Source organism: Nothobranchius furzeri, chromosome 11 (assembly GCF_043380555.1).
Source record: "Nothobranchius furzeri strain GRZ-AD chromosome 11, NfurGRZ-RIMD1, whole genome shotgun sequence".
Classification (NCBI taxonomy): Eukaryota; Metazoa; Chordata; class Actinopteri; order Cyprinodontiformes; family Nothobranchiidae; genus Nothobranchius; species Nothobranchius furzeri.
The window spans coordinates 47675256-47690139 of NC_091751.1; the positions used below are offsets into that span (position 1 = coordinate 47675256).

Here is a 14884-nt window from a genome sequence, read left to right on the forward strand (position 1 = left end):
TGAATCGAACACCTGGTGGTTTTAGCCTTTTTATGTTCATCTCTTCTGTTTGGCTCTTAACTCAGTAAGTTTCCTTTAGTCAGGACTAAACAATTTGACCTTGATGGGGGGGTGACCACAAAATCGTTTTGTTTTTCCTTTTTTTATTCGGCCATTTCACACAATTCAGAGAAACCTGAAAGAATGATAGGCCTGTGTTTATGATATTATGAATGAAATATGGAAGAAAGTTAAGATGTGATTGACTTTAGCCATGTTAATACAGTTGATTCAGCCCCTGCACGCTCATTTCATTTGGGAAAGACGCAGAGGTGAATTCCCCCGCCGCACCCCTCCCCTTCCTGTTCTTCATAGACACACGGTGCACGTGAACGTTCTCAGTCAGCATGAGCGCCTGCAGCTGCAGGGGGCGCCAACTTGCTGTTTCCAATCCAGACACTGTCATATAACCGATAATAGAAAACCTCGGTGCGGCGCAGATTTCCTTTTTTTTTTTTTTTTACTCAGCGCTTGTGCGCCCCTTTTGTGTCATGAAAAAATGCCGCCCCGGGCAACTGCCCTGTCTGCCCGTGCCTAAAACCGCTACTGCTTCACCCTTTTGTGCTGCCTTGGGTCTCTCCAAACGTGGAAGGAATTGGTCCATCCATTTTCTGTCAGCATTTGTTTTTTCATGTCCCTAAAACAAGCTGTTTTCAAGAGTCCATATTTATGATGTCACAAATGGGGAATTTAGGACAGAACCGTCTCTTACATGCAAGAGACAGCTGCTGTTGGAGGAGCATGCTCTGCTGCAGGCTCCTCTGATATATCGGAGCTTCTCAGCTAATAGCAACCTGAGCAGGAGATGGGTGGGCGTGGCCAAGTGCAGCTTGTTGTTTTTAACCGGATGGTCCAATCTTTGGTTTCAGAATGAGCCATGTTATTGGCCAAGGGATTTAGACAAATACGAGAGAACCACCTCATTATTTATTTTTTCGTTTTTTTAATCGCCAAAATAAATTCATAACTATACATGTTAGAATGTTTTAGGCTATTTTGTTTTCCAAATTTTCTCTAGCAACTTTAACAATGTTCTAACATTGCATTAAAATTGAAAAGAACATTTTGAATTCCCGGTGTAAGAGGGTATAATATGTTGCTTTTAAGCTTATTATACTACCTTTACTTATGACCAATAAGATGTGATATTCTATATAAATATAGGATATCAACCTGATTGATCTTTGAATGTTTAATCAGAAGAATTAGGATTCTTTGCCTTTTCAGTGATCATAAACACACTTCGTATTAATTCAGACAGAGTCAAGAAATGTATTTTCTAAACAAATTAAAAATCATGACCTATAAGCAACTTTATGTGATGGATGAATATAAGTGGATGGAATGTGATGTTTGATGATGGAATGGTGTGTGATGTTTATCAGAACCTTGGATCTAGAAGAAACTCAGGCTTGGTTCTGGGTGTGAAAAGAATTTGTTGTTTGTTATAAGCTGAAGAATTGATTCATCAAAACGGCATCAGACAATTCATGCCGTGCCTATGTACCTATTCCTGGAGACCCTGTTTGGATCTGAGATGTCAAAGAGTCATTGATCCCACTGCACATGGCTCGTAGGAAAACTTCGATGCGACCAAGTCAGTCCTAGGATGCCTCCGGGTCGTGAAAAACAGGGGGACTCGTTTGCGTCTAGAACGGTTGGACTCTTAAGGAGTCGGAACTGTCAGCGTTGTTCTGCAGGAACCGTGTGCTGTGTCAGCTGCAGCGTGCAACAGGTGTGACAGCTTGTCAAGAGATGCGGTGGTTAAAGAGTTTTCCTCTGGTGGCCAGTCCGGAGTTCGGCTCAAAACTAATTGAATTACTCAGCAAGTGATTCTGTTTTAACAATTGCCATATTATGATTACATGGCCAACCAGAATTTGACATGTAAAGGGGTTTTACCAACCAACCTCAGATACACACCTCCCTCAGATACAGTAGCTCTGATTTGTGGATCAGAAAGCAATGTGTCATGAGATTACTTTAGTCATATGTATGAGTGTGTGCTTGTCAAGTCACGTACGTTGATTAAATATATGGGTCATATATTTCATTTCATCCTTATTAATCTAAGCACAGATTAAACAAAACATTTCATTTAACCACATTGTTTATTTCATTATGTGATTAATTAACTCATATGAGCTGAAAGTGTTCACTTTTATTCAGAGGCAGGAGGAATCCTGTAGAAGCGATAAGAGAAAGCTTAAGGCCTTGAAACGGGAACAGTTTTGTTTACAATATGTTATCCATGTGTTCAAAGCTGCAGAGGCCTGAACTTCAGCTGATAAAATAGCAGAATTCAGCAGATTAAAGACACTAGATGTAGACTCATGTCTCCATCTGACTGGATACTGAAGAGGTCAAACTGTGGATGAAAAACTGACCATTTCTGGACGTTACAATGGAAAACAAAAGATTTTTGGATATAGAAAATGCGACTGATTTTTAGCGGTCTCTTGTTTACTGTGGCAATGTGGGTTCTGGTATCAAGGGACTTGGCTTGGGGATGATAGCCAAGGGAGGGGTGAGCACTCCGTGACCATGTTTGTGTTTAAATTCTAGTTTGTTTTAGAGATTTGTTATTGCAGGTTTAAAGTGACAGAGCTCTCAAATGGCTCATTCTGGAAGGTACTGAAAATGTAAAGAATAATAGTAATCACTCCTTGTGAGAGAACATTATAAACCTGTTTTGTATTGACCACAGATCTATTATAACTATAAGTTAAAAAGTAATAATATGTCCCTTTATTGAGTTATTTTCCACTTATAAGGTATTTTTCAAAACTTTATTTAAATGTATTGAAATGTTAACCTCACCCACAAAACGCCTGTTAACTTTAATAGATTTTATTTAGAAGCTTAGACTCACCACTTCATATATCAAGTAATTGAGAAAAAGGGAGATTTTTTTTCCATCCAAAAGAGCTTTGTGACCTTTCTCAGTTTTGTTGTGCACCTTAGAAGGCATCTGGCCTCAGAAAGCCAAGTGTGTGTTCTGATCTAGGATTGGAGTCTGGGGGTGTCAGTCAAGTTCTACTTGGCGCTTTTTGCAGGAGGAGGGGGCTATAAATAAGTTCTGGAGAGGGAAACGCCTTTCTAGGGCACCGCTGATGCTGCAGAGGTGAGGTGGACACTCTCAACAGAACCCAGTAAGATGTCCTACAGACCAGCTCCTCATTCTTCCTACAAAAAGATGTTCGGAGGGGACCGAGCCACGGCCCGGACCAGCTACTCCAGCCGCCAGTTCTCCAGCCCGCTGCGCTCCTCTCGGGTCTCCTACGGGCTCTCCTCCGCTCCGACCACCGTTTACGCAATGAAGACGCAGAGGCTCCGGAGCAGCGCGGCCATGCCACGGCTGGCCTCCGAGAACCTGGACTTCTCCCTGTCCGACGCCATCAACAGCGAGTTCATGACGAACCGCACCAACGAGAAGGCGCAGATGCAGTCGCTCAACGACCGCTTCGCCAACTACATCGAGAAGGTGCGCTTCTTGGAGCAGCAGAACAAGATCCTGCTGGCGGAGCTGGAGCAGCTGCGGGGCAAAGGCACGTCCCGGGTCGGGGATCTCTACGAGGACGAGATGCGGGAGCTGCGGCGTCAGGTGGACCAGCTCACCAACGAGAAGGCCCGGGTGGAGGTCCACCGGGACAATCTGGCGGATGACATAGAGAGGCTGAGAGAGAAGTAGGCGTGGCACATGTGGCCATGATTTCCTTATTGTTATTATTCATTTCTGCAGCTGTTCAGATGAGTAAGAAGTAAAATCAAAGAAGACAAAACTGAAAAGAAGAAGCATGGAAGAAAGCTCCTGCTTATGCTAAATATAAAATAACAGCTTTCTCTGTGTTCTCCCCTCCTGCAGGCTGCAGGATGAAATCTCCCAGAGGGAAGAGGCAGAGGCAAACATGCAAAGTTTTAGACAGGTATGAGATAGAATGATGACTTCAGCTAGCTAAAAAATGTTTCTGTTTTGTTGCAAAATTGCTCAGCTTTAATCAATCAATCAATCAATCAATTAATCAATCAATCAATCAATCAATCAATCAATCAATCAATCAATCAATCAATCAATCAATCAATCAATCAATCAATCTTTATTTATATAGCAACTGCCTTTGCAGGAGGCCAATACGCTGAGCATATAATACACTTAAAACATGAAGTGTAAAAGCAGCATAAAAGCATTAAACCAAGTCACATAAAAGCCAAAGGATACAAATTAGTCTTCAAATGACTCTTAAAATCCTGTAATGATGGTTTAATATCAAATGGAAGCTCATTCCAAAAGAAGGAACCAAGACCAAGAAAGCCCGAACTCCTCTAGATCTGTACCTAGTATTTGGGACTGTCATGTGAGGGAGGAGATGGCAGACAATGTGTGGTGGAGAGTTCAGGAGGCAGGAGAGCAGGCACAGATGAAATAAAAATGGATTTAATAGTAAACGGGAGCGACAGGACAAAACGAGCACATGCACATACAATGATCCGACGAAGACTGGTACAAGGAGGGAGATATAAATACACAGGGAAATCAGGAAGAGCAGAGTAATGAGGGACAGGTGAGAACAATAAGGACTAATCAGGGCAGGAGAAAGACACAGTCAGGAAGGCAGGGGCAGAACATGACAGGGACAGTCAGTAGCGTAGAATTTGTGATGGGGTGTCTTTTTATTAGTTCTGCCAAATATGGTGGAGCATCACCATAAAAAGACCAGAAGATATAGCAGAGAACTTTAAACTTTGCCCGAAAATCTACAGGGAGCCAATGTAATGAGGCCAGCACAGGAGTGATGTGTGCCGACTTCCCTGTCAGAAATCTGGCTACAGAGTTGTGAACCAACTGCCCCCAGCTTCTCATAACTTTGACCCAAAATCCCCAAATCGATGACGCAAACCTCCAACTGTGCAGTGGAGTGCATCCCTTTTCTCTTTTAGGTAATCTGTCTAGTTTTGGCTCATGAGCCACAGAGGCAGGAATGCACCGCTCTGATGACACAACAGCAGGTTCCAGACATGATTCCGAACAGTTAAAGAGTGCCCTGGCCTGGCTGGTACAAAAGGCCAAGTTTGCTCTGCTCGATTGGAGTCTGACTGGTCTGATGTGGTTATCAGAGCGAGAAGACGGGCCACCGCGTGATCCGGCTGTCTCGTTCACATAAGAATTTCTCTTGTTATGGTTCTGTTCCCTGTCACTGGTTTTCCAGTTGATAGGTCATGTGAATAGAGTTATATGGCGGTTACTGTACACAAATAGGTCAAAAACATCACTTTGGTGAATAACTTAAACACATAAATACACATTTTGTTGATTTTATGTTTTTTCGGTGCAGATTTGGGCTTAAATCAGGTTGTTGTATGGCAGGAAGGAATTGCATGAGTGGTCTGCCTCCGTGGCAAACAGACAACAATGTTTGGCCAGCAGCCGGCTCCTGCTCAGTCAGGCAGACAGTCACTCTTCCAGCCTTTGGGCATGTTTTGGAACCCCTGCTGAATGGTCCACATTGTTTGTGGCATTAACACATGGGCAAAGCAGCTTCTGTTGCTGATACCTCAATCAACGGCCTGCCAACGCCCCGATGAAGCTGTGCACTGGCACAACAACAGGTTTGTTTCATTATGGGTTCTGTCTTCCAAAACAAAAGCTTCGTGCTTAATTAAGTGGAGGAATGAAATAATGACTAAACATTCCATCACTGTTGGAATTTTTAATTTCATTCAGAGAAACTAGAAGGAAATTTCACAATAAACATAAATTTAGCTTATAAATGGGCTTAAGGACCTTTTTAATTATGTGGTTTGAATGAGACCCTTTACTGAATAAAAAAATTGGAAAATGGAGTCATTGATGTGTTTTTTAGAATAGTTTAATTTTTTAAATGCATTAATTCAACACATTTTTGATTCACTAGAGATATGAATAATAAAATGCTCACATAAGTACGAACGGCATCCTCTAGCATGTGGCTTTGCAGTCACAACACATGACAACATCCACTCTTTAGTGACACACATCATGTGCCTGCAGTTGATTTGTATTGAATGCATGTGTGTTATCTGCTACACAATGGGACATCTGTGTGTGGGGAAACACTTTAAATGCTCTTTACAGCACATGCAAGTGCATTTCTTTAAAAGTCCCTGCCAGCAAATGCATCATGAATAATTCTTGTCACCTTTACAAGTCGCCTTATTAAGAGTCAATGTCGTGGCACAGGATGTGGACAACGCTGCCCTCGCCAGACTGGACCTGGAGCGGAAGGTCGAGTCACTCCAGGATGAGATTAACTTTCTCAAGAAGCTGCATGATGAGGTAAGCTCTCCCCGTTTTCAGCTGAATCGCTGTGCTGCAGGAATGTTGCATGTGCACTGCAGTTTGTGAAAGACACCTTTATGGAGAAAGCCAAGCCAAATCATTTCAGTTATTTCTTAATCCACTTAAACGCCAATTTAGCTGGATTTCGAGCTTTTCCCAGAGCACAGAGGGACATTAAAACAGACTGTTCTGTTCGCCTCGCTGGTTCTGTTGCAGGAAATGCTGGAGCTGCAGAACCAAGTCCAGCAGCAGCAGCACGTGCAGGTTGACATGGAGGTGGCTAAGCCTGACCTGACGGCGGCTCTGAGGGACGTCCGCCTGCAGTATGAAAACCTGGCCTCCAAAAACATACAGGAGTCGGAGGAATGGTACAAATCCAAGGTGATATTTCAAGAAATGATAGAGTAGAATATTTAGTGCATGGCCATTTATTATTTTTATTTAGTAAAAATGTCTGCATAACAAAAACATCCTCAGCCTCAAAACTACAGCATCATGCATGGTCGCCTTTCATGACAAGATCTTGCAAAATTTCCCCACTTCACCCCTCTCACTGCACTTCCTCTCCTTCAGTCTCTGACTCATCATTTATGGAAGAGTCGAATTGTCAGCCATGTCTCCTTTCCCCTCCGTTTGCAACTATGATTTCTAGTTTGCTGACCTGAACGAAGCTGCAGCCCGGAATAATGAAGCTTTGAAACTAGCCAAGCAGGAGGCCAATGACTACAGGCGCCAAGTTCAAGTCCTCACTTGTGAAGTGGATGCCCTGAAAGGAACTGTGAGTGTGCAGTTTTCGTGCATCTGGGACTGGGAGCAATCAAACTGACAACAAATAGTTAAAAGGAGAAGCAGCATATTCATTCACGTTTGGCTGTGGTGACAGAATGAGTCTTTGGAGCGTCAGATGAGAGAGATGGAGGAGAACTTCTCCTTGGAGACCGGCAGGCACCAGGACACCATCAGCGGCCTGGAGATGGACATTCATAACATGAAGGATGAGATGGCCCGGCACCTTCGAGAGTACCAGGACCTTCTAAATGTAAAGATGGCCTTGGACATCGAGATCGCCACCTACAGGAAGCTGCTGGAGGGAGAAGAGAGCCGGTAAATGAGAATTTGCTTTGAGCCTTCATCTGTTTGTTAGTAACCTGTGGAGTGTGTCTTATTTTTGCAGAATCTCCACACCACTGCCAAACTTCTCCTCTCTAAACCTGAGGGGTAAGACAATGACTTGCATGATGATCCTGTAGGAAGAGTTCTGTTATCAGCTTTCATTCTGAACTAATTTTGTTTTCCTCCTTAGATGCATTGACTGAATCCAAATCTCACGTTGAAGCCACAACAACAAAGAAAGTTGTCATCAAGACCATCGAGACCAGGGATGGTCAGGTACTAAAGATGTGATTTAAAGTCTCTAGCTGAGCTCTCACACGCATCTCTTCTCATGCTCTTCTGTCATTTTGCAGGTGATCAATGAGTCAACCCAGAATCATGAGGACTTGGGGTAGCCACGTCTCGATTTTTTTGCCAAACAGTCAACATGAGCAATACGAAGAAACACATCTGACTGGGTCTGCAAGCAAGAAAGCCACCCAGCAACAACAGCTTGGAAAAGTGCCTTTATATGTGATGATGCAGTTTTGCTTCCTTCTTTCCTGAAAGTATTTTGTCACTTTTTGTCTAGACAAAATGGTGAAACCAGCACAGTATAGCAACCCTAGGAGGTCTTCAGAAGCCTTTCTTTGTAACCAACATAGTATATTTGACTTAAGCATGCACACAAGAATTCTGTAAGATGATGATGATGTCACAATTGCCTGTATGCAGCAATAAACAATGAAGACTGTAACTCAGCTTTGTGTTAAAGTCTAATGTTTGTATTTAACGTAATCAAAATATCTCAGTATTCAATCTGAGCCTTTTCTCTGTTTATTTCCTTTACGTATTTTGGATCCGATGGACCTAAGAGACATGAAAATACTGTTTTGGAATATATAGGGGCTCAAAAGAAATATGCTTTTTTTCTCAAAAGTTTTTCAAACACTGAAAACCTACTTTTTAATGATTATTTCTGATTATAATCAACATGAAAATAGTCTCCTACACCTATCTCCTGCCTTAGCTTCTGATAGTGTCAGGCGTGCTGGGGAGTGAGACGGAGGGGAGGATCCACGCTCGGGTGAAGAAGGAGGCATGCAGGCAGACAGGAACATTAAAACAGGGATTTTAATCGGGAACACGCTGACATAGAAACAGTGATCCAACACGAGACACAGAACTGAAGGGGTTTAAATACAAGAGGGCTGGGAGCTTGGGTGATTGGGAAACGAGAGGCAGGTGGGAGCAATTAACATGGAGACAGGACAGGATGTGACAGATAGAAAATCTATAATTTAAGAGTTTGACAGATCTACATCACAGTAACTAAAAATATAGAATAAATAACATTCTGCCTCCCTAAATAATGAAAACAGGTCTAATTTAAACAGAATAAAATAATATAGCACAAGAAACAATGTCCTCCTTAGGGATCACAGATAAAGACTGCAGATTCAGACATGCTCCGTGTTACTAATCTAATATTTAAAATCAAAAATAAGGACAATAAACAAACTTGTAAGTTAATTGCAGTTGATGCAACAAGAAATGTTGCTCCAGATTTAAAGAAAACAGATATTTTGTCAAAGTGGCGTAATATTTCTGGTCTTAGAGCCAGAAGAGACACCAGGGCAGTGCAGAGACCTGTGAAGGGGCGGGTGCTCAAAGTTAATAAAATTACATTGATAATAGGCTTCAGCTTGAGGAGGCTGGTCCTAGTGCCTGCACCATATCCAGGTATGACAGTTTTGAACGGTAAAATCTGATGAAAGACTGGGAAAAGGGCACTTTGGGCACTCCGGACAAAAAGGGCAGGTGCTCAAGCACCCTCCGCCCCCACCCCTCATACCCATAACCTATAAATCATACAAAGCTCACAGCCCAGATGAGACAACACTCATCTACATGTTGCAATCTTCTTATTGCACGTTATTTATCAATTATATACATTTTCTTCTGTAGAAAATATAAAAACAAACTAAAATCCATTGAATACAGAGCTTTTCAATGACTTGTGCTTAGTTGTTGTTGCAACCATGCATCCTGGTGTGCAGACTGAAGCTTCAGATATTTTAGTACTTCATGAAATGAAGCTAAATAACAGGAAGCAGCTAAATCAGTTGTATTTAAAGAGGCCAGATTCTTTCAGATGTTATTATTTTCTAGGAGTCCCAAGAGGAGAGGTGTGTAAGTAAGGAATGACATTTATGCGTTTCATATCAAGGCACATGACCGTAGGACGAATTGGTTTTTAATTAATTTAAGTTTCGTAAATCAGAATGGATAATTTACCAGTGAGTTTTCAAATCAGACGAATATTAAACTCCATCTGCTGGATATGATCAAACCTAACCTTGAAATAATAACAACAAATGATTCAGCATGAATACGCAACAAAAAGGTACAGACACAATTGGGATGCGAGTGGTTATTTATTTTGAAAATAATGAAAACACATAAATGCATTCGATGTTAAAACACATTTTTCAAAATAAGATAAATAATTAGTATAGGTGGAAAATAAATTTTAATTGGCTCACATTAAAATGAATAAATTAAACCCTTTATTAAGCTATATGAGTCACCTTAATATTTTATTGCGAATTTTATGAGATCTTGATCCTAAAAGCATAACTCATTGTGAGTGGCTCGATTTTACTGCCACCTACCGGTAAAAGATGCAACAGCCTCTTCAAGCCAAACACAAGAGGCTGTGGGGGTTTATATTTAGGTTTTTATTTTATTTTTCTAACTTATTTATTTATCCAAATCTTACATCGAAGCTATTTTAGATGGTTGAATCTACATTTTTGCTGGTAAATAGTTTGCCTCTAAAATAAGTGATGTTGGTTTTATGCTCATTTTAATAATCCTGGAAATTTGAGGGCTAATTAAGGTCGCTTGTTTTCACCTGCGCGTCCCGGGAGAGCGGCGTGTTTGTCGACAGAGCAACTTTGTCCGTGTGACGTGTTTCTGTCGGAGGAGACAAGGAGGGGGGAGACGCAGCGTGTTCCGCTGAAACTCCGACTTTTTCTGCAGTTTCATGGCTTGTTGCCCCACAACTCTACGAACTTTTCTTTCATGGTGAGCAGAAAAAGTGTTTCAACGGTTTTTTTCTTTTTCTTTTGTTTTTAATAAAAATGAAAACTAAACTAGAATCCGCTTCCTCCAAAGGGTTTTAACCTGTCCTTTGTACTTTTGGTGATGGGTTCGGTGACTTCTGCTCTGACTAGGACCAGGAACGCGTTAGTGAAAGTAGGTTCGGAACCCGAGAACCACGACCCGGAGAGGAGTCGGTCCGCTCCGGAGTCGGACCGGCCCAAGAAAAGGGGCGCGCGCTTCAACGTCTCGAGCCAGACGGCTCGGCAGAGTTCCCGCCAGTCGCTCTCCGAGGTGCTGAACAGACAGGAGCCAGACGGAGCAAAGCAAGGGTCGAGGAAAAAACCTGCTGAGGTTCAACAGAATGGTGAGTCAACGGAAACCACAACACTACACAGCACAACACAACAACACAGTACAGCACTACACAACACAGCAAACACAATACAACACTACACAAAACAACACAGCACAACACAAAAGAACACAACACAACACTACACAAAACTACTCAGCACAAAACAACACAAAACAACACAACACTACACAAAACAAAACAACACAAAACAACACTACATAAAACAACACAAAACAACACAGCACTACACTACACTACACCAAACAAAACAACGCTACTTTTCTTTGACAACATTTTACTAAAATCTGTTTACAGCAGCCTAAAAGGACTTTTTTGTATGTTTTCAAACCAAAATGGCTTCAAAAATAAAACATGTAGGACATTTTGGGTTATTGGACACATTTATTTTGTATTGTTTTCTCTGTGTTGCACCTTCTGTGTTCCCAATCCTGATCCTGATCATTTAGGCTATTTAATACTTTATGTTTCCAATGACTCACTTCTTGTATTTTCCAGGTTTAATATCTGTAAAGTTACAAGTCTAAAGTGATTTGGTTAACACTTAACAATAAGCAGTCCTTTTAATAGCATTACGTAGTGCATTATTAAGCAATAACAAACAAATGATTCCTTTATGAATGTTCTAATATTGTTAAATATTAAGTGTCTGCTTAGTAATTTATTACTTGATATTAACATTAATATGAAGCAGTTGTTAATACTTTAATTAATTGTTTATTATTGCTTATTATTGCACTAAGTAACGCTAATAAAGAGGCCCTTATTGTAAAGTGTTACCGTAATTTGTTTAAAAAAGATGAAACACACTGCTGCCGATTATTCTGGTCGTGATCCTGAATACGTAACATTGTTAAGATTTCACTATGTGCCCTTACCACATTGTATTTCTTTTAATCTGGCAGACTTGTTGTTTGATAACAAGTAAGTGCATGATGATGATAAATTAGATTCATAATGTTGAGTCAACTTTAAGCAGACTTAAATTTTCAGTGATGTTGATGCTGTCAATAATCCTCACAGCAGATAAATTAACATGGCACTGCTTATAGCCATTCAAACAGTTTAGTTCTCATTGTTTATTTATAAAATACAGCAGTAAAAGAACACAGAGTCATCAATAGGAATTCAGGATTTTATTGGGTTAAATGCTTGCATGCTAATTTTCATTAAAGGTTTATCCATTACAGATCGGCTGCAGCGCTAACAGGACACATTTTCTGTGTCTCATTAGTGATTTTAATTAAGGTGCTCCTGATTTAATTTGGGCCGTTTTAACAGCCAAGGTTTCTAAAACTGTACCAAACAAGAAGTTTAAAACTCTTGTTAGTAACTGAACCGCTTCTGTTTACATTTTAATCTTTAATCTAAGTCTCACAGAGCATGTTCTTTTTGAATCTGAATAAATGTCTGGTAATAAGCTGTGGACATAGATGCATTTTTGAAATGCATCATAAACAAACTATTTGGGTGGACGTTCTGGTTGCTGTGTTGCTCTGCAGATTGTCTCTGTTCATTTATTTCTCTGTAGATGAAAGCTGCTGGTCATTTCAGAGGATCAGGTGAAATAGCTACTTAATAAAAAGGTGCTGATTGAATGGATGCTGTGCTCTTTGAAGACCAGCCTCAATGCAGCATATCTCCACTACCAAAGCATCTCTTTGATGTTCAATATGTCTCTGAGATTAAAATAAACTGAACTGGCAGTTCCATTAAATCGAACCAATTCACACGTGAAGCTGTTGTTTAGGGACACACTTATAGAATCCACAGATTTAACTGTTTCACTGTAATTAAAGCTGCCAACCCTTTTTATAAAGACGAATCCAAAAACAAACAAATGGATTTCTGTAAACGTTGGAATCTCTATTTATTTTTGAGGGTCATATTTTATCAATGTTTATAATTTAGAAGCTCTTTGTGTTGTTTTTTCATCAAACTTTTATTATTACTACTTTAAAAAAATGATGAAACAAACATCCTAAATGGTGCTGACCTGTATCGTGTCAGCTCTGCTGCCGGTTCATTCTGTTTATCTTCATTTTGCTCCATTACTGCCACCGCAAGCTCCAACTCCCTGCATGTCTGTCCCAGAGGAAAACCCTCTCCCTGGTTGATCCCTCAACTATCATCTGCACTGTGGTGTTTCCATGACCGTATAACAGTGTAGACACTTGTTGAGTTTCCTCCTCGCTCCCTGGTGACGTCTGTGTGTACTGAGGAGCCTCGTCCTGACTCCCAGCCTGACTGCACTCATCTGCTGCCTCCTGATGAATCACAGACACCTGGTTCCCTATCACTATCAGCTTGTTTGGTCAGGTCCCCTCAGTGTCAGACGGTCCCAGTGGCGTAACGACTTCAAACCAGAGATTAGCTAGGCAGAGGGTAGTTAGAAAGGGGCTCTGACAGCTGCTCACCATGGCTACTGTCTGAGCTCCATGTGAGGTTTGTCGCCTGGGACACGTGGATCGATTGGTACTCAGGGTTCCAAGGGGGGAGAGGGCCTGAGTAGTTGCAGGATCCAAGTTGTGGAATGCCTTGCCCTTGCAGGTTAGGCAGGCAATGCCATTCACCCTGTTTAAATCCCACCTGAACATACACTTTTACCATGTGGTGTTCAATCAGGAAAGTACGGAAGAGGATTAGGGCCACTGAAAAAAATGAAAAGAAAAATAATTCACACTTTAATGTTAGAATTCTGACGTTTTTTTCAGAATTCTTACTTTAATTTCAGAATACTGACTTCTTTCTACAACTTCTGACTTTAATCTCAGAATTCAGAATTATTTTTAATCCGAATTCTAACTTCTCTCAAAATTCACCCTTTTTAAATCCTGTCTGAAAACACACTTTTACCATGAAGTGGGACACTGGTAGTAGGTGACTTGCTCTTTAAATGTTAGAATTATGTTTTTCTCAGAAATCTGACATTTTTAAAATTAGAATTCTGACTTTTTCCTCGGAATTATTACAGTCAGAATTCTGAGAAAAGTCATAATTCCGAGATTAAAGTCAGAATTCTCGTTCTTTTCATTTTTTTCCCTTTCAGGGGCTCTAATCCTCCTCCGTAGGAAAGTTATTTCCCCCAAGAGGTGGCATTGTTTTTATAGTTGGTCTCCTTAAAGTTTATGGTGGTTTGATTTTGATAAACATTATTTCAGTTGTTTAAATGTAAGTGCAGCGCTTTGATCGACCCAGCTGTTGCATTTGTAACCGTTTTATAAACAAAGCTGTTGTTGTTAGCTGTGTGCTGAATTTCCTGCCCTGCAGAAAGAATGAGAGCTATACCTGTAGTGTATATTTTTCATCTCAGAAAATGAAAGTGAATTGCATGGTAAAATAAAAAAAAAGTAGGATTTCTTGGAAGGTTGCAGGTTCGCTGTTGTATCCTTGGGCAAGACACTTAAACCAAATCTCCTGCTGGTGGCGCCTGTGTATGGCTGTCTCACTTATGCCAGTGCTGCCCTGGGCAGCTGTGGCTATACTGAAGTTCATCACCACCAGTGTGTGAATGAATGAATGAATGACGGATTGTGTTGTGAAGTGCCTTGGGGGGTTGTTGGAGTCTAGAAGCACTATATCAAACATGCTCCGGTTTCTTTAACTCTGGTAAACAAGAACATTTTTGCTGATAGAAAATGATGTGATCTGCTGATAGAAATGTCAGAATCATCATATATATATATATATATATATATATATATATATATATATATATATATATATATATATATATATATATATATATATATATGTATATATATATATATATATATATATATATATATGTATGTATGTATGTATATATATATGTATGTATGTATGTATGTATATATATATATATATATATATATGTATGTATGTATATATATATATATATATATATATATGGACTTCTAGTAGAAGGAAAAGAAAGGATGCAGGTGATTTAGGAAAGATGGCTTAAAAGAGGCTGA

General features: G+C 40.4%; 2 protein-coding genes across 3 annotated transcripts in view; both read left to right on the forward strand.

Annotated features, from left to right (window-relative positions):
* Nucleotides 1-3048: 3048 nt before the first annotated feature.
* LOC107383796 (vimentin) lies at nucleotides 3049-8208 on the forward strand. Its single transcript, XM_015956597.3, has 9 exons — nucleotides 3049-3726; nucleotides 3905-3965; nucleotides 6257-6352; nucleotides 6572-6736; nucleotides 7008-7133; nucleotides 7239-7459; nucleotides 7530-7573; nucleotides 7659-7744; nucleotides 7822-8208. Exons 1-9 carry the CDS (start codon nucleotides 3197-3199, stop codon nucleotides 7861-7863), a joined length of 1371 nt encoding a protein of 456 aa, XP_015812083.1. The 5' UTR covers nucleotides 3049-3196; the 3' UTR covers nucleotides 7864-8208.
* Nucleotides 8209-10441: 2233 nt separating this feature from the next.
* pde1cb (phosphodiesterase 1C, calmodulin-dependent b) overlaps nucleotides 10442-14884 on the forward strand; it is a 147031-nt gene continuing 142588 nt past the window's right edge. Inside the window, exons 1-2 of one of the 2 annotated variants that reach the window (XM_015956598.3) lie at nucleotides 10442-10537; nucleotides 10687-10919. In XM_015956598.3, coding sequence (XP_015812084.2) covers nucleotides 10497-10537; nucleotides 10687-10919 — 274 coding nt within the window. In that variant the 5' untranslated portion in view covers nucleotides 10442-10496. The remainder of the gene's footprint in view (nucleotides 10538-10686; nucleotides 10920-14884) is intronic. The other variant, XM_015956599.3, reaches the window with a different exon arrangement.